Here is a 19,064-nt window from a genome sequence, read left to right on the forward strand (position 1 = left end):
TTCATCTTTTTCTATTTACTGGAAGAGTTTAACTAATACCGAAAATTTCTGTTTCTTGAAAATGTGATATAACTTTCCAAGAAACCAACTGGTCTAAAACCAAAAGACCTATTCACAAGGGCAAATTAGTCCCTCTCAAATATCCAAATTTTATTGGGGGAGGGCAAATAAGAAAGACTGAGCATTTCGCCTAAAGGGATTTAAAAAATCACATCAGACGGTTGTTATCACTTGGGATCAAAATTTAGGGATTTCCGTCCTTCCTACGACCCCGTAGGTAGACTTGGGAAGAAGGAGTTTGGGAGCTAAAAGTAAACATTTATTTTGTATATGTGAACATACAGCATGAGTACTTTTTTCACTTTTTCCTTTGAGAATCCATTTTTAAAGTTTATTTTGCTGTATGAGTATAGTTATTAATAATTGATAACATTATCGTGACTTAACTTTTCTGGGGCCATTACTTCTGTTTCTTTTACACCATGTTTTTTTTTCTTATACCTTATTTCCTATACATATTCCACTTTAATGTTAATAATTTCAAGTGATTTTTTACAATAAGGGTATGTGGATGGTATACATTTAAAATGTTTGTATGTATAAGGAAGCCTATCCTGTTCCTAGCCTTTATATTACTTAACATCTTTTCTCATAATTTTAATCTCTCTATTATTTCTCTTGAGTTCTGGGACAAATTTCTCAAACTGTCTTCTGATGAACGGAATTTACTTTCTATAGGATTCAATGTGGTGATCATTGCTTCCAATGGATATTGAGAAATAGCATATTTTCTCTCCAAAAGCTTATCTTCAGCTTGTTTTTTTCTCATGACAGACTGCTCTTGTTTGTTGATGCAATGTCATCTCAAAATTTATGGAAAATACTAATTAGACATATATTTGCTTAAATGGCTTCAATGGTTATCATCATTTCTTATATATAATAATCATTATGTTCTGAAGTTCTTTTAAAAAAACTTGATTCACTTTTTTATATAATTTCTTGAAGAAAATTATTCCTACGCCTCTTTTTAGATGAATCCATATCTATTTGAAAATGACTTTCCATTTTCTTCATATGTAAGTGACATCGTGAGTAGGTATAACATTTAAGTCGTAAAGTTATCCATCGGAATTCTTCACTATTTAATGTTGCAGAGCTTTTGCAGGCAACCTATGTCTTCTCCCACTAATAGAAATCTTTTGTTTTTGAAATTAAAAATTGTTACCAGTGTCTAAGTATTAGTCTCATTTAATTAATTAATTTTATTACTTGATGAGCCTATTCAATCTGCATTTTCATTTTTTCTTGAATCAGAAAAGTTCTCTTCTATTAAAACTTTAAATGTTTCTTTGAGACTATTCTTTAGCAACCCAAATTATCTGGTATATTGGATATCCACTTTTTTCATTCATTACTTATCAAATTCGTTTTCATCACTTTCATCGAACTCAACTTCTACTCAAATTATGAGAATTTCTCAAACATGCGTTCATCATTTATTTCATTTTCTGTCTGCTCTTTACTGCTTCTCGGGTGACTTTACATTTTTCCATGTTATTTTATATTCCTTAACTGTTCTAGGTTCTTTTTATTCTCATTTCATATTTTAATCATATCTGTTGTTTCACAAATTTCTTATTTTAATTAACTTCATTGAAATCATAAAACATATGGAGCTAAAACTGACTTCTTTTGCCATTGAAAATTCTTTCCATAAATGTGTTCTTCTATCTCAGGAATTTTGCTTAATCACTTATTTTTAGTTGCTAAAATTTTGTAGGCCCTATTTTCATCTTTGAATATAGGAAGGTAAAACTGGGTCTGATATTTGCTTCCCAAATATTTTATATATTTATTCAAATTATATATTTGAATTATATATGTATAACATATACATATACATATATATGTGTGTATATATGTATGTATATATGTATATAAAATGTATACACATGACTTGTATTCATCTTTTGTTATCGTTATATATTGAGTATTACAATTTTAATACAGTTTTTTCCTTCCTTAAAATGTGTATACATTTTTTGGCACCCTCTGTGTGCATGTGTGTGTGTATGACATCATATATATATATATATATATATATACATACATATGTGTGTGTGTGTGTATATATATACACATATATATATGAGACATCACTTCACACATAAATTTCTGTAAGAACTTAATCTGGGGAAATGGCTAAAGTAAGCTTATTTTATTGTCCCATTGATTAGGGGAAGTGGGAAGTAGAATAGCTCTTCATCATTTGCCACATAGGAACTTCATCCTTGCAAGGTGTGTGTGCTTGTTTTGGACACAGTTACACCAGTTCCAACTTGTCACATGTAGGGTGTTTTGGTCCGGTATCTACTCCAAGTGTACACTGTGCTGTATCTGACCTCATTTCCAATCCCTCCTGCATCCACATAGTCAACGACACAACTCTGCCATTGCCCTGGAGGCCCAGGATCTATGGGGAGGACTCAGCAGTGCTGGACAGAACCGGTGTCTTTCATGGTGTAATTGCCCCTTGCACTATCCAGTGCAGCCAGATGCTGCCTTAAAACTTTCTTTTTTGGGGGGCAGGGGAGCAGTTTTAGATGATAGTGGAGGAGGCAGTGAAGGAGAAGCTAACTGTTTATATTCAGCTTCTTTTTCAGAAATCGGAAACGAACTTACTTTCCTTTTTCATCTCCCGTTGAGCCCCTCAGACCATTAAATTTTAGTTTCTGCATTTCTGATGCCCCGAAACAGCACTTCCAAAAGTCACCAATGCCTTTATTTTTGCTAAAGCACATGGCATCTCTCAGTTTATTCTTGCTGGATGTATGTATAGTGTACCAAATACAACAGATAATATTTAATGATTCAGCAAACTGATTTTTGAATGCCTGGTCGGTCCTTTAGAATTATAAAAAAATAATAATAATTACAACATGACAATTACTGAGTACTTACTAAGTATCTGGCATGTGCTGAGCATTTTACAATTACAACAGCTAGCACTTAATGAGCACTTCCTGTGGGTTCCTAGGACTCTGTTTTGAGCACTGCAATCCTAAGTGATAATACTGTTAGCTCCCTTTTACTGATGAGGAAACTGAGTTCACAAAGAAATTAAGTGACTTGCTCAAGGACACACAAGTAGTAAGTGGCAGGGTTGAGATAGGAACTCTGATGGTCTGTCCTAGAGCCCATGCTCTTAGTTCAAACACTAAGCTCATACAATCTCCTTTCTGGTGCTCACACCTGTGCTCTAGACACCTATGCAACACTGTCTCGCCTGGAGGGGTCAGGAAATGGACAATCACAAGTCACAAGGTTAGGTGCTAAGACAGGGAGAAGTACGAGAGAATTTCCACAAATTCTTATGGGAATTTGGGAGTGGGGATACCAGGAAAAGCTTAAAACTGGGACATTTAAATGGAATCAAGAGTGTGGACTGGTTGCCTATTTTATTTATTTATTTATTTATTTATTTATTTATTTATTTATTTAAAGATTTTATTGGGGAAGGGGAACAGGACTTTATTGGGGAACAGTGTGTACTTCCAGGCCTTTTTTCCAAGTCAAGTTGTTGTCCTTTCAATCTTAGTTGTGGAGGGTGCCATTCAGCTTCAAGTTGTTGTCCTTTTAGTCTTAGTTGTGGAGGGCGCAGCTCAGCTCCAGGTCCAGTTGCTGTTTCTAGTTGCAGGGGGCGCAGCCCACCATCCCTTGTGGGACTCGAACCGGCAACCTTGTGGTTGAGAGGACGCGCTCCAACCAACTGAGCCATTTGGGAGCTCAGCTCAAGGTGCCGTATTCAATCTTAGTTGCAGGGGGCGCTGCCCACCATCCCTTGGGGGACTCGAGGAATCGAACGGGCAACCTTGTGGTTGAGAGCCCACTGGCCCATGTGGGAATCGAACCGGTGGCCTTCGGAGTTAGGAGCACGGAACTCTAACTGCCTGAGCCACCGGGCTGGCCGGCTTGCTTATTTTAATGGAATATGGTTTACAAAGGTCTTTACCTATTTGACCTTCAATCCTCTCCCTTTTTGTTCATTTGATGTTGTCTTTTATGACAGTTAATAATCAGGATGACCATATAATTTAAAAGCCAAATTGAGATACTTTCAAGAATAAAATAGGAAGCTATTAATAATTATACTGTGACAACAAGCATAGACCAGGAATGTCCTGGTCTTACATTTGTTTATTTATAGTTAGATTTTGGCTGGCTAATGGCATTTTGTATTTCCTTTACCTCATATTGTTTATTATGGTGACTGGTGTATAGTTACAGTTAGAATAGTTCACTTTTATTTGCTATATAATTTCCACCAATCTGATATTTGCATTATCTTCTATGTAAGGAATGATGGCAAGGAGACTATGATTCTGATCATAATCCTTTTGCAACCACGACATTGGGAAAGCCATGTTCCAGGTAGTTCCTACAGGTACTTAAGAATTGGAGCTGTACATGGCTGAGCATCAGAGGAAAAGAAAATAAAGCCACTGAATACAACCCTTGAGGAAAACCACTAAGGGTTATCTCTCTCTCTCTCTCCCCTTCCCCACCTCTCTCTCTCTCTCTCTCTCTCTCTCTCTCTCTCTCTCTCTCTCTCTCTCGATAATGGACCACTCTGTTGCTCATCGGGGATATGAGTTGTTATATCAGTATTGAGGGATTCTGAACAAGAAAGGAGTTTTGAATGATGTGATGTAAAGAGCTGAAAAGAAGCTGAAAACACTCAAGTCTTTTTTCTTACCCCAGGGAACCCACTACCAGGGATGGGAGGGGTCCACGTATTGGGAATCATCTCAGAGGGTAAGAGGGCATCACCTATGTAAAGATAGGTATGGTGATGAAGGGCATCACAGCTAAAGGCAAGGAAGGGCATGGGTTAGTTCAACTAACTGCCTAGGGCAGTTTTGTTGGAAATTACAAGGGTGGGGGTGTGGAAAGAGATAAAGTTAGAGAAACACACAGTGGTCTGAGCAATAAGGCTCTTGAATACGTTGGTAAAGAATTTATACTTCTTACTAAAAGAGCTTTGGCAATGTTTAAAAGTTAAAGAGTTGAGGAAGATGATGTCAAGGTTAAATCTGTGTTATAAAAACGGTCAATTTGGTACCAGTGTCGAGAACAAAGTGGGGGGAAGGACAAAGAAAGGACATAAAGAAATTAATTTAAAGAATGTTCCAGTGAACTTGGTGAGAAATGGCCTGGACTAGGAACTACGACAAATGACAATTGACGTGACAGAGAATGAGATTAGATACAGGAGAAATGTGGGAGCAGATATTGTCAGGCCTTGCAGTATAAGAAAGAAGATTACTCCCAGACATTTGGCTTAAGTGGCTGGATTTAGTGTGACGTCATTCACCAAGACTAGAAATAGAGGAGGAAGTGATTTTAGGGGGAAACATCTACCTGATCATCCCTTCATTGAAATTCTCTCTCTCCTTGCCTCAGTGGTACAATTCTTTGCTAGTTCTTTTTCGACAATGGTGGCAGCTTTTTCTCAGCTCTGTTCAGTGGAGTTTCCTCTTTTGCCCAGACATTCTTCTTGGTAATTCCTCTAGATTGCACCCTGGCCATCTTCTTCATTGAACTCCACTTCTTCTTGACATTTTAAAATCCTGATATATTGATATCTTTTCAATATTATTTATTAGTCAAATCCATATTTTCAACTACTATCTTTGGGCTAAGAACACTCAAGTCTTTATTTTCAGTTCCAGAATATAAATCCAACTGCCTACTCAACATTTCCACCCAAATACACACATGTTCGGACTTAACACATCCACACGAAACTTCTCTTTTCTTCCAAGACCTACTCCTTACCCTTACAACTCTTTCGTTTTCCATCACTCACATCCAATTGCTCATGAAGTCCTGTTGCTTCTCACTACAAAAGAGCTCTCAATTTCATTTATTCTTTTCTCCTCATTCCGACTGCAAGAATAAGTGATGTATGTAAAATAAATAAATATATATATACAACACACACATAAGCTTTCCACTTTTGTCCTTAAAAACCTCTAATCCCATAATCTATTGCTGATATGAGAAAACACATTCTTTCTCGATTCTTTTCAGTCTCCCTGTCATGCTTACATCACAAAGAGTATGTTTCGCTTTGCTTTCCTGTATGTTGCCCCTTTACCAGCCATGTTTTCCCTTTACATTGTTTGTTACCTGACAAATCTTGCTCAATGTTGAAGTTCCAAATTCAAAGTTACCGCCTCTGTGGAGTCTCTTAAACCTCTCTCACCTCAACAAAAATTAATTATTTTACCACTGTTTCTCTCACCCTTTGTATAAACGGTGAAATCCTTGTGAGCCAGGGCCACAAGGTATTTTGTAATTCCATAAATGTAGCATAGTTTAATAAATACTGAATTGAATTCAAATCCTCATTGTAGCCTTTAGGGTATTCCTTACTTTAGCCAGGCAGTCCTGCTTGGAATCTAGGGAGATGTCTTTTGTTAGAGGAGCACATCCTCTTTCTCTAGGGGTAATAACCACCACATCACCACCACTACCACCACTGTTATCATCACCATCACCATTACCATCTATGATCTGGGCACTCACATACCAAATGCTTCATTAAAGGTTTTAATGTAATATTATTTAATCTTTACAACACTTCTGCCAGGCAGAAATTGTAATGCCTATTTTATTGATGAGAAGACTGAGGTTCAGAGAGGCTAAATAGAAGATCACAAAGCTTGGTAAAAGACTGAATTGCTATTTGAGGCTGAAGATGCCTGATTTCAAAGTCGGCTCTCTTAAATCCTGTGCTTGAGTCTCAGTTCATTCCCATGAGGGACTGATACATTATATTCATGGAGTCTTGACAGGAAGGGACAAAGGACTGTCCTAGTAAACACCGTGGCTTATATGTGTGTGCACACATGGCAGGACCTGGCAAAACTAAAGGGTAAAGCATGGCCTACTTGTGACCTTTGCTCTCCTTCCTCCATAGCATGTTGGGCTTCTCCTAAAATAAGAATTCTGCTTGGTATCCCGTTCTGAGGTGTCTGCTGCTTCAGCTACATCCTCAACATAGAGGAGAAAAGACATTATGGGGCAGCTTTCCTTGTCTTCTTGTTCAGTCTCAGGATTTATTGTGGAAAGGAGAGAACCACATCAGAGTCACCTGAGAAACTTTTCCAAAATAGACATGCCTTCCTTAGTTCCCTGAGGTTCTGATCTGGCCCCTGATTGAGAACCACTCATTTAGCGTATTCCTCTCCAAGGTCTACAATTTCTACCAGCCCTCTTATCACTAAAGCCTCCTCCTTCTTCCTCTAGACAAATGCTCTTCCTGCTTGGATGTAGTCCTAGGATGCCAGGAATCAGCGTCATTGGCATGCCTTGCTGTGTCCTGCAGTCTTTCAGTTAGAGGTTCTCAATTAGGATGGTACCATCTCACAGGAAGACATTTAGGTGTAAATGTAGAAGCATTTATGTATTGGTTATCACACTGACCAAGCAGGCTAGTGGCATTTACAAAGTAAGGATCAGAAATGTTAAGTTTCCTACAGTCCCACCAAAAATGCCAATAGCACCCCCACTGAGAAACACATTTGATTGGAGCCTAGATACTCTGGATTCAAACTCTGAATCAGCCATACAGTATAGAGGCAGCCTCTTGGCTCAGCGGCTGCACTGTTCCACTGGCTGCTCTCCCTTCCCTGCCTTTCAAATTCCCTCATATTCTACAAACTATGGACAAAAAGATTCTTAGCTTTCTAATATATTCATGTAATACTCAGGTAGCAGGGGAGCATGACTGACCTCCATTTCCACCTTCTACTTAATCTAATTAAACCTTTGACCACAGTGCTGAATGTTTCATCTAAAGCAGGGGTGTCCAAACTTTTTTCAACATTTTTTTTACCAAGGGCCATATGTGGTAAAATACACAAACAGCCGGGCCACTCACTCAAGGTGAAGTACCTATTGCCTCACCTGGTTTATTTAAGTAAACTAAATATATTTTTGGAATTTGCTGTGGGCCAATAAAAAATGGATTGCGGGCTGCAGTTGGCCTGTGGGCCGCAGTTTGGACACCGCTGATCTAAAGTCTGGGAGGAACGAAGAGGGGAGGAAAAGAAAAGGAGCCATCACTGCCTCATGGGCAGATTGAACTGTCATGTCTGATAAGCAGATCCAGGTTGATGAATATATCTAAGACGTATAGATATATTCCAGACTAACTCTTTTCCAGAAGACTTATCTCTTTCCTCTCTCAATGACTATTCCTTTCTTATTTACTCAGGCCGAAGCAGTGTATAATTATATGCTTGCAGTAGAGGCTTTTAATGCCTACCTATGTCTGGCTTTTCTCTCCATTTAGATACAAGGGAGGATGACATTTTTTTCACCCTCGTTCCATATGTCTAGTTCTGACCAATGGGTTGTGAGTGGAAGGATGCATGTCCCTTCTGGCTGGACATTTCATTGCCAGCCAGGGACCCTCTTACATTTTCTTCTTTTGCAGCCATGATGAAGCCATGATGGTGGAAGCAGGTGTTAAGAAAGAGTCTCCACCAGCCTGGCTCCCAGAACAACTAATGAGCAGAGATCCCGCTGACCCTCATCAGACATGTAGCATAAGCAGAGATTATAAACAAAGGTTGATACCGCTGTTGTTTTGTTTCATTGAGATTTGGGAGATTAGTTGTTACCAGAGCAAAACCTAACCTACCCTGATTGATTCAATGTTCTTTTGCATGTTAAGGTTCTTTTCATCTTTGTGTGTAGATCATGAGTCAGAGAGGCTTGCGTTTGAGGCCGAGTTTTACCACTTAGAGTGACCTTGGCTAATCTTTCTAAACCTCAGTGTCCTCATGTGTCAAATGGTGATCATGACTGTACTGACTTCAGTGGTTGTAAAGACTAAACAGGATCACACAGTCAACACACTTTCCACAGTGTCTGGAAGGTAACAAGGGCTCGGTAAATTACTACTTACTGAGTTACTCAATAGTTAACTATTACTCAGTTACTTACTATTTCTCCTTGGTACTGATCTAAAATTTACTCTGTCCCAAATCCTCATTGTAGCCTTTAGCATTGGCTGCCTGGAGACCTTCTAAGGTCTTTCTGTTTAAAAAGCAAAAAGTCTGGGTGTGCTTCTTGCTGCTTTTACGTCCCTTGCAGCTTCCACCAGAATAGGGCATTGCTTGCAATAAGCATTGTCTAATCCATGCCTTTAATGGATTACATATTTGTGATTAAAATTGAGAAGATATTTATGCCAAATGAATTAAAGAATCAGCTCAGCCAAATTGAAGCAATCTAATTACTTTTTTCAGTATGAACCTGGCATGTCCGAGAAACATGTCAAGAAATGTTTAAATACCCACTTTGTCTTTCGTTGCTGAGTAATGGCTACGAGAGGCAAATCCAGTCACTTCGCCACATATCAAAAAAGACACACATTCCAAATTACCATAAAGCAAATCCCATTTGCATTTATATGACAGCCAAGTCTCTGAGGGATGCCAGAGTTTGTTCCTGGACCACTGGGAGTCCTTCAGCATTTGGAGATAATTACAGGTTATCTTAGGACGTGTGCCTTCCTCCAACACTCCTGGATTCTATTCTCAGCTTGACACTGAGTGTTACCAGTTCTCCACAGCTCAGGAAACTAGGGGTAATTACTTGGCTGACCCAGACAGAAACACAAAACAAAACATTTTTGCCTTATTTATTTTTGACCCATATGCCAAACCTTCCAATTTGTAGACAATTTTACCAACTATTACCTGGCCTGATAAGTCCTCTCCAAACCTAGAACCTAATTGGAGGAATATTTAAAACCAACCTTCTCAATACAAAAAAAAGAAGAAGGAGAAGGAGAAGGAGAAGGAGGAGGAGGGGGAGAAGGAGGAGAAGGAGGAGGAGGAGGAGGAAGAGGAGGAGGAAGAAGAAGAGGAGGAGGAGAAGAAGAAGACGACGACATTCCTAGTCCCTGAAAACTCTCTTTTTCCCTAATGTCTCTTAGAAATATTACTGTAGCATTTTCAAAGTACCTTCTAATGAACTGTTTCCCTTATTAAGAACCAGTGTCCTCATTACTCAAAGCCCTCTTACAAAGTCTACCTGAAAACAAGCTACATCTGTGTTTTTTTTAACACATCTACAAAGTTGAATTTCCCTCTTCCATCAGGTTCAATCTGAACAAATTACTAATTTATTGGACTTTTAAGTATGCTATCATCAGATACCCTTAAAGTCCTATCCATCAGTTAACCCCCAGATCTCTGAAGCATCTCTGTGGGAGATTGGAGGGAGGTTGGAGTCCCTAAAACTTTCAATCAAAGACAGCTGACTGAAGAGCAGAGCAGTAGCTCTTCAATTAAGTAACCTTAATTGCTTTATGCACCATCATTTACTGAAACTTTTATGCAGGAATTTTAAATTCCTGGAATCTAACCAGCTCTAGTTGTATTGACATGTGCTTCCCATTATGACCCAACTGCACAGGGCAGTGATGAGTGGAAAGAGCTGGGCCGGGAGTCAGCGGCAGACATCGCCCTAGCTCTGTCATGATCTAATCCTAGGTTGGTGGGCAGGTCACTTCATCCAGTGGGTTGACAAAGGTTGAAAAATCTTCTCATCTGTAAGTTAGAGACAGCAGTGCTTGCCCTAGCCACCAAGCAAGGTTATCTTTGGGGCACTTGTGAGATGACATAAGTGTTGGGAGACTTGAGTTTTACAGAGGCTCACCTCATGCCACCATTTACAGCTCCCTGAGACTTGAGTTTTGACTCTAAAGATTTCTTTTGTAAGTTAGTAGCTGGGAACCCAAAGCGTATTTCCCCAGAAACATAATACTATACCTGGTAGTGAGGTTCCCTGCCTAATGCTATAAAAATCTGTTTAATGACCAGGTCCCTGAAATATAATACATAGTAATGATGCTACACATCATAACTACATGGGATCACCCAATTATAGGTTATGAGGTTGGAACTCTGAGTGGCAAGATGGGGTCCCCTTCTATGGGGTAAAGAGAAAGAGAAAACTGGTGCTGTACAAAAAGGAAGTACAGATGCTTTAATGGGGAAGAGCACATGGTGAGCCTGTGGGGGGGCCTTTAAAAAAGAGATTTATTGGGTGACAGGATGTGGTTTTGGCAACTTCTATAAATAAAGCTATCCAGTGCTTACTGTCACCCTCTAGCTCACTGTCTCCTCCATTCCTTCTGTCGTCTATGCCACCATCCTTTTTTTGAAGTCTTTAGGGCACATGAATCTATAGCCAGCCCTTCCTTGAGACTCATGATAAAGAATCCCCTTTTTCCTTTTAAGTGACTAATAGCTCTATAAAGAGACCAATATATGATACATAAATATGTAGTGTGCGAGAGAGGAAAGGTACATTCATGTATGTGGGTTGGTCAACTGGGTGCATTAATCTTACAGGACCCCCTGGGAGACTGAAAAGAGGCTCCTTGACTGTTTTTCTCTGGATAGAAGGCTTCCAAGTCTCACTTTTGAAATCCATGATTGAATTCCCAGCAGTCCACTTTTCCTGACTGTAACCAAAAAAACATGTTTAAATATGAATATGAAATTCCATCGGTATGAAGCCCTTTGAAGCTCAGTCCACCAACGCCATCACCAAAGCCGTTAATAATGCCCTATTGTGTTACCGTGGTAATCTAGGTTGTCATTATGAAGTCTTTGCTCCTGGTTGAGAAAACATGGCATTCCATTAAATGTATAATCTGGGTTCCCTTCAGGCCAGAGGTGCTTCCTACTTCAAGTCAAAATGGGCTGAGATTTAATGACATGGAAAAGAAGAGAACTATCCACCGGGAAAAAGGAACTTGTGGGGTGAGGAGAAGAATGGTGAATTCAGTGCCCTGTGATCCACTCATTTCAGCCTGTAGACAGTGTCCTGATGGCCAAAGGATCTTAGAAGCCCAAGAAAAAAAACAAGTCAGCATTCATTCCCTTTCCATTCTGCTGTGTTGGGTGCTGGACAGCACTGTCTGAAGAGGTTCTTTCTAGGCTAGAAGTCCATGTCTTTAGGGCCCACCAAGGGCCTTGGAAGCCATCATTGCCTGTTGGCCCATCCCCCAGCTCTGGGCTCCACAATCACATAAATTAGCCTGGATCGAGATGGCAAGCTGAAGTTGTTCACGCTGTCATACCAAGTTCTAGCAACTTTTTCATTCAGCACAAAAATATCCCTCTCTTCAAGCAATAGGACAACTAAAGGGAGTCAGAGAAGTCCACCAAATATAAAGATAGGTGCCTGTAAAAGTCTCTCCACCATTTGCTTCCCAGAGCATTTTGGGGTCTCTGATGTACTGCAAAAGACCCTACGGCTCATTTCGAAATTTGCTCCAGGATTAAATATAAAAGAAGCGGCATCCTCTATAACCGCGAAGGGCTCGGAGCTCAGCACGCTGGTTAGAGATCCTCCTCACATTTAAAATGATTTTTTAAAAAACTCAAAGTAACTTATTTTTGTTGAACATAAAAGTAGTCTCTGTTCATTATAGAAAATTTTGAAAATACAGAAAAGCATAAAAACAAAATTTAAAATTTTCTAGAGAGAAATACTATTCCCTATTGGGTAAATAGACAGACACATATATGTCTGTTTAGCTTTTTTACAAAGGTAGAATCATCATGTATATATAAGGTTTGTGTATTTTCACCTAAGAGCATATTATGAGCATTAAATGTTTTCCCTAAAATATCTCAAAATCACATATCATATGCATATACCATACTATGCATTTATCATGCCTTACTTAACAAATCCCCTGTTGTTGGACATTTAGCTAATTTTCAGCTTTATTATTATTATAAACAGCACTTCCATGAACATACATATAGGCACTTGTATGGGACCATCTTGGAATTTTTCTTTAGGACACAGAATTGCGGGATGGAAAAGTAGAACCCCATTTTTAAAAAGCATTTGATACATGTTGCTAAATTATCTTCTTGTCTTCACTATCCAATATGGTAGCCACACGTGGCTACTTAAATTTTATTAAGTTAAAATAAAATAAAAAGTTCCCTTCCTTGACTGCATTAGCCATATCTCACAGACTCAATAATAGCCACATATTGTTAGTAGCAACCATACTGGACAGAGCAGATATAGAACATTTCCATCATAACAAAGTTCTATTGGACAACACAATTCTGCAAAGATGGTACAAATTTATATTTTTCTTCGTAAAATATGAGAGTGCTTACCTCTCACAAACCGGCCAATACAAAATACTGCAATTCTTTAAAAATCTTTGCCAACTTAATACAGAACATATCTTGATTTTGCATTTCTTTGATTAACTAGTAAAGTTGAACTTTTTTGTTTATTTATTGACTTTCATTGTGTGTGTGTGTGTGTGTGTGTGTGTGAATTATTTATATACTTAGCTTATTTTCTATTGGGGTGATCTTTTTAAAACTGCTTTTTATATACACTGGGGTGCCGAAAAATGTATATATATAGGACTTGTATCCATCTTTTGTTGTCAGTATATATTGAGTTTTACAATTTTAATGCAACATTTTCCTTTCTTAAAATGTGTATACATTTTTTTGGCACCCTCTGTATTTAAAGAGAAATTTATATTGCAAAAGTTTCTGTAACTTATTATCTTTCATTGATGGCATTTTTCACTTATAGATATTTAAGTTTTTAATATATTGAAATCTTTTCGTAGTTTTCTGTATTGTTTGTACCTTGTATCAAAGCTCTAAAACTAAGATTACAGTAATATTAGTCTAAAATTTCTAGTTCTCTCATCATTTCCTTTTAAACATTTAAATTTTCAATTCTTCTGGAATTCATTTTGGTGTCTGGTGTAAAATATAAATACAACCTTTTTCTTTTCCCATGTTACCAACCATTTGTCCAAGAATCATTTTTTAAAAATGATTTGACTTCCACTAAATGCTTACATGTCCTTGGATCTATTTCTAGATTTTTCTACTCTGTTCATCTACTCTTTGGCCTTTACCATCCTGTTTTTATTAATTTGCTTTATAATATATTTTAATATTTGGAAGTATTTCTTCATTATTCTTTTCCAACAATGTGTTAGCTCTTTTTGCTTGTTTTTTTTCTCTAACATAAACCTAGAATCATTTTGTTAAATTCTTCTCACCACCAAAATCTTACAGAACTTTTATTGAAAAGTTGAATTCAGTTTATAAATTGATTTATGGAGAATTGATGATCTCTACAGTATAGAGTCATTCCATTCAGAGACATGGTGATTCTGTCCATTTTTTCAAGTTTTCCTGTATGTTTTTTGAACTGGCTTTCCCCCCCCCCTTTTCCTTTTAATGCACAATAATAGGCATCTCTGACTATTTTCAGACACAAATCTCATCTGTGAGCTGGTGCTCCCAAGCACTAGAAGTAACAAAAGAAATTCCATTTCTTAGCATTGGAGTATATTTTCAGTATCCACCTTCTCATAAATCTGCAAAAAAGAGATCTCACTTTTCATCCAAAGAATCTGGAGTTCAAAACAGCCTTTACGGAAAAAACTCAAACTCCAGGGGCAACTGCAAAGCACATTTGGTTTCTAGCTGGCCAGTTTATTTTGCAGGACTCTTTTTCCAAATCCCAAATACTTTCCAGTCTGTGAAATTCATCTCCCCACCACTATAACAGCAAGCGCCTCTCCTGGCGCTGGGGAGCTCACACAGTTTTAAAGAGTATGGATCTTCTCTGAGGGACTTTTTTTATTGTTGAAGCTGGTTTTTAGTAGATAGCGTGGAGATTCCTTAAATGGCTGCGGCTTGGCAAATCTAAGGGGATTTGGGAAGCGTTTCATGGGCCAGAGTTCAGCTCTCCCTTGAGCACAACCCGAAGCCTAACCACTACCCATTTTTGTAAGGAAACCAGGGCTCCTGCACCTCCCTGGTAGCCCACCAGTCAAATCGCCAGGAACTTGAATTCTCTTACATCAAGGATTCTCAAGAACAGGGACTTTTGACCTGCAGGGGACTTTTGGCAACGTCTGGAGATATTTTTGGTTGTCACCACTGCGGGACTCCGGGCGGGGAAAGGGGGGACAGGTAAGAGGGGTGGTCCTGGCATCCCCACTGGAGGTGGTGGGTAGAGACCCGGGATAATGCTAAACACCTACAAATGCACAAGGTGGCCCTACAACAAAGAATTCCCCAGCCCGACACTCAGTAGCGCCAAGGTTGAGAAATCCGCCTGTACTGTATTTCCACTAACTGCCGGGTCAGCACACATTACATTATTAGGAACAAAGGTAATGCATTAAGCAGGAGCGTTTTTCAAAAGGAGCCGTTTGACTTTCAACACTCTATGCGTCTTCCTTTAGACGTGCCTATCTCTAAACTTCAGAAGTTCTACCTCTGCCAAGGAAGCCTTTCTCACCAAGGTTTCTACAGCAAATGAGAAGGATTCACAGAAACGTAGTAGATCAACAGCATCTTCACACTCCCACACACGCTCCTTGGTCCCAGAAAGCAAGGCAGAAGAGAAGTTTGTCCCCCGATCAAGGAGCGACGCCTCCCCTGCGGGCTCGGGCCGAGGAGGAGAAGGATGGGAGGCGCGCTCCCCTGACAAAGGCGCAGCGCTGGGGCGCGCGGCCACCTCCCGCGGTCCCTCTTGGTCCCTGGACAGGCGTGCCTGTCCCAAAGCGACCCTGCCAACAAGCCTAGCCCGGGAAGAAAGCATCATCCGCTCAGCCTAGGGCAGAACAACTCAGGCACTTACTTGTCCAAAATGAAGTACAGGTCAAATCCCCCGTAGCAGGCTGGACCCCCTTCCTCCCTGCGTCCCCCATGCCCGGCGCAGATGAGCACAAAAGTGGCCAAAGAGAGACACTTGAAGCCAATGCCGAGGGCTTTCTGCTCCACGGTGGCCATGACCTGCAGCCCAGGGAGAGGGTGAGGTCCTCTACTTCCCACGCTCCTCGAACTCGCCAGGACCCTCAGGGACGCGCCATCCGAGGGGCCCTCCTCTCGGGCCCTTTATTCCCCCTCGTTCTTCTGAAACTCCCCGGAAGCAATTGTCTGGAGGAGTTCAAGGTTTTCCTTCTGGTTTCCGCTTCGATCTGTTTCTAGGTTTCAGGTTTCAAGAATCCCAATACTGTACTCCGTTTTTTTTAAAGGAGCTGCTCCTGCCTCGGGCCGGCCGGCCGCTCCCGAGGCTGCGCTGAGGTTTTGCAATTGAAGCAGTTCCGTCCAGACGGTTCTTTGTCCCAGATTTTAAATATTATGGGGTGGGTTTCCAAATTGTTCTTGGTTGGGGGAGTGCTTTGCCTTCTCTCACTCCTCTCTACCCCCTGGCTTATTTTGATGGGGGAGAAAGTTCCCAGGGTGCCACCTCGTGGTCGCAGACGGCCAAAGCGCTCTTCGGGGGAGCGTGGCGATGCAGGTTTTCTTCCTCCTTTTTCTCACGCACTTTTCCTCCCCCCCCCCCCCCGGGCCCCCGCCCCATTACTTCTTCCCCATCCCCAGTTCTCTTTCATTCTCTAGCCTTTTTATCCCTGTTCTTTCCTCTCCTATCTTACGTCTGCCGATAAGTTTACTGTAAACATTTGATGAGAACTTATTTCCTCCAATCACGGTGGCTGCTACCCCAGGCTGGGATCTTTGCAAACAAGCCGTTGTGCCAATGAAGCAGAGAAGAACGGGGCCTTTGTGATCTGAATCATCCAAGAGATTTTTCTGTACTACTAGCGCAGATCATAAAAGAGACTGTTGGGGTCCAGCCATGTGGCAGAGAACAGCATGAACACTCCCACAAAGGAGCTTGCTCCCTCCTGGCATGGAAAGCCCGAGCATTCCAGATTATCTCCATCTCCAGATTTTAGAGATTCTGTAATAGTTCTTCTTTTCAGCCTGTGAGCTTTGGCTTTTTTCACCCTATCTTTGATGTAAGGCAGAGGAAGTAAACAGCTTACAAGAATATGGACCTTTCAAACATTTGGGAACTTTCAGGGAAGTCTTGTGATTGCTTTTCTAAAGTGAGAGAGAGATCCTCTTTAGAGCGGCCTCTGAGCCCCAGTTCCAGGCAGGAACTCAGCTTTAGCTTTGTATGTCTTCTACCTCCGGAGTCCTCAGTGTAAGTCATGCTCCATTTTCCAGGATTAGTTCTCCAGACACACATCTTCCCCTCCACTTGAGAGCGTCTAAGACTTTCACTCCCCTATGTGACCCTTCTTGGTGGTGTTTGCCCCATCAAGTGTACCATGGAATCCTGCTGTCCTGTAATGATCCATTAAAAAATAACTTTGTTGTCAAATAATTTTTGGAGATTCACAATGCACTGCACTAGTCTTTCTCCAAAATGACCCAAAGTGTTTCTTATCTTCTGGTATTCATGCACACCCACCCCACCTACACTGAATAAAACTGACCTGTGTGTAGTTTATCATACATAGCAGAAATGATGGTGTGTGACTTCTGAGGTTAGGTCTTGAAAAATATTGTGGTTTCCTCCTTGCTTTCTTGGATCACTTGCTCTGGGGAGCCCACTGTCATGTGGTAACCTAAGCAGCCGTGTGGAGAAAGTCTGTATGACAAGAAACTGAGATTCCCTGCCTACAGCCAGCGTGAATTTGCCAGCCATGTGAGTGCCCCATCTTGGAAATGGATTCTCCAGCCCCAGTCAAGCCTTCAGATGACTGCAGCCCTGGCCAACATCTTGATTGCAACCTCACAAGAAACCGCAAGCCGGAAACACTCAGCTAAGCCATTCCAAGCTTCCTGACCCACATAAATTAAGAGATAGTGAATGTTTATCAGTGTTTTAAGCCTCTAATTTTGGAGGTAATTTATCGTGTAACAATAGATAACTCGTAAATGCCTACTGTAATCCTAAAGCTTTGAGAATTTTTAAGGAAAAAAATGTCTAACTGTATTTCTCAGACCTACTTGACTATGAAACTGTTCTTTTCAAATAATACCCATTGACACCCATACTTTGGGAATTACTGCTCTCAAGGAAAAAATGATTGGGGGAGATTAAAATACTATGACCTGTCCAAGCCTTCCTTTTCCATACTTTCTCCCTGCCCAAAGGGTTGGAAGCCCATCCTGGTCCCATTGCAGCTCTCTGATGAGAAAGAAGTTGGAAAAATCTATAGAAATTAAATGGGTTCGTGAAAACTGGAAAAGCAGGGGGAATTGATTAGAAATGGGAAGGAAAATGAGATAGGAAAATGTAGTGGAGAGAACATTGGTGAGTGACAGGATTGGCAAGGAATAGGAAAGGGCTTGAATGTGGAAAGGGAATTGGGGGACAAGAGGAGTCAGGGAGGCATTAAGAATGCCTTCTCTTAGTTTCATGGCCTCTTAGGTCCTTTAGAGTTTGGGTGACAAAAGAATGTCTCAGAGCTTTGCAGACAAAACTGTCTAAGAAGTTAGTGTGGAAGGGAATCAGAAGTGTCCTAACTCTTCAAAGTTAGACACTGTTATTAAAGATAGGTGAGGGTAGAGCTCTCAGAGAGGGAAGGAAATTTAATATGAAACAAAGTTATGGGGGAGGAGAGAGAGTGGAAGAGGCTCCCCTGGGACAAAGATGATGCTTTAGGGGACAGAGAGATAATTAGAAGGATTCAGACACTTGAATGGCCCAACTGCCCCTAGCTTCTTCCAATATTCTAGAAAGAGGTCTATTAATACAAGATGATCATCTCTAAATCTTAAATTGGATCTACCTTCTTCTCCCTTTAGCCCAGAGAAATCCATTGTGGGCACCTCTTCTCATTAAAGGATTTTGTACCAGCCGCACTCACTACGGGGAGGTGTCTTCCAAATACACCCATGTAGTGAACTTGACATTGAGCAACAGAGATATGATCATTCAGAGGGAAGTTTGAAGTAGAACAAAGACATCCAGAGTCTACAACAGGGGTATAGGAAGCCCCTGCTGTGATTCCAACATGGTGGCTCATCAGTTGGCTCATTTGCAAGAAGAGATATTATCAGGTTCTCTGAATTGGAAACATTTTTCTTTGGTTGTTGGGATGTAGCAGCCTTATAATTAGTGCATGTAGGGAAAATGGAGAGGAGTATTAGTCA

General features: G+C 40.4%; 1 protein-coding gene across 3 annotated transcripts in view; it reads right to left on the minus strand.

Annotated features, from left to right (window-relative positions):
- The window catches only part of ANTXR1 (ANTXR cell adhesion molecule 1), a 220,520-nt gene extending 204,008 nt beyond the window's left edge, over nucleotides 1–16,512 (minus strand). The window contains exon 1 of one of the 3 annotated variants that reach the window (XR_013994581.1): nucleotides 15,751–16,316. Coding sequence is in view for 2 of the 3 variants with exons in the window: in XM_081068017.1 (XP_080924143.1) it covers nucleotides 15,751–15,902 (152 nt within the window). In the remaining variant the exon portion in view is untranslated. Of the gene's footprint in view, nucleotides 1–15,750 lie in introns of all 3 variants that reach the window. The other 2 variants (XM_081068017.1, XM_081068018.1) reach the window with 2 other exon arrangements.
- Between the last annotated feature and the right edge of the window lie 2,552 nt (nucleotides 16,513–19,064).

The sequence above is a fragment of the Rhinolophus hipposideros genome (assembly GCF_964194185.1).
Source record: "Rhinolophus hipposideros genome assembly, chromosome: 12".
NCBI lineage: Eukaryota > Metazoa > Chordata > Mammalia > Chiroptera > Rhinolophidae > Rhinolophus > Rhinolophus hipposideros.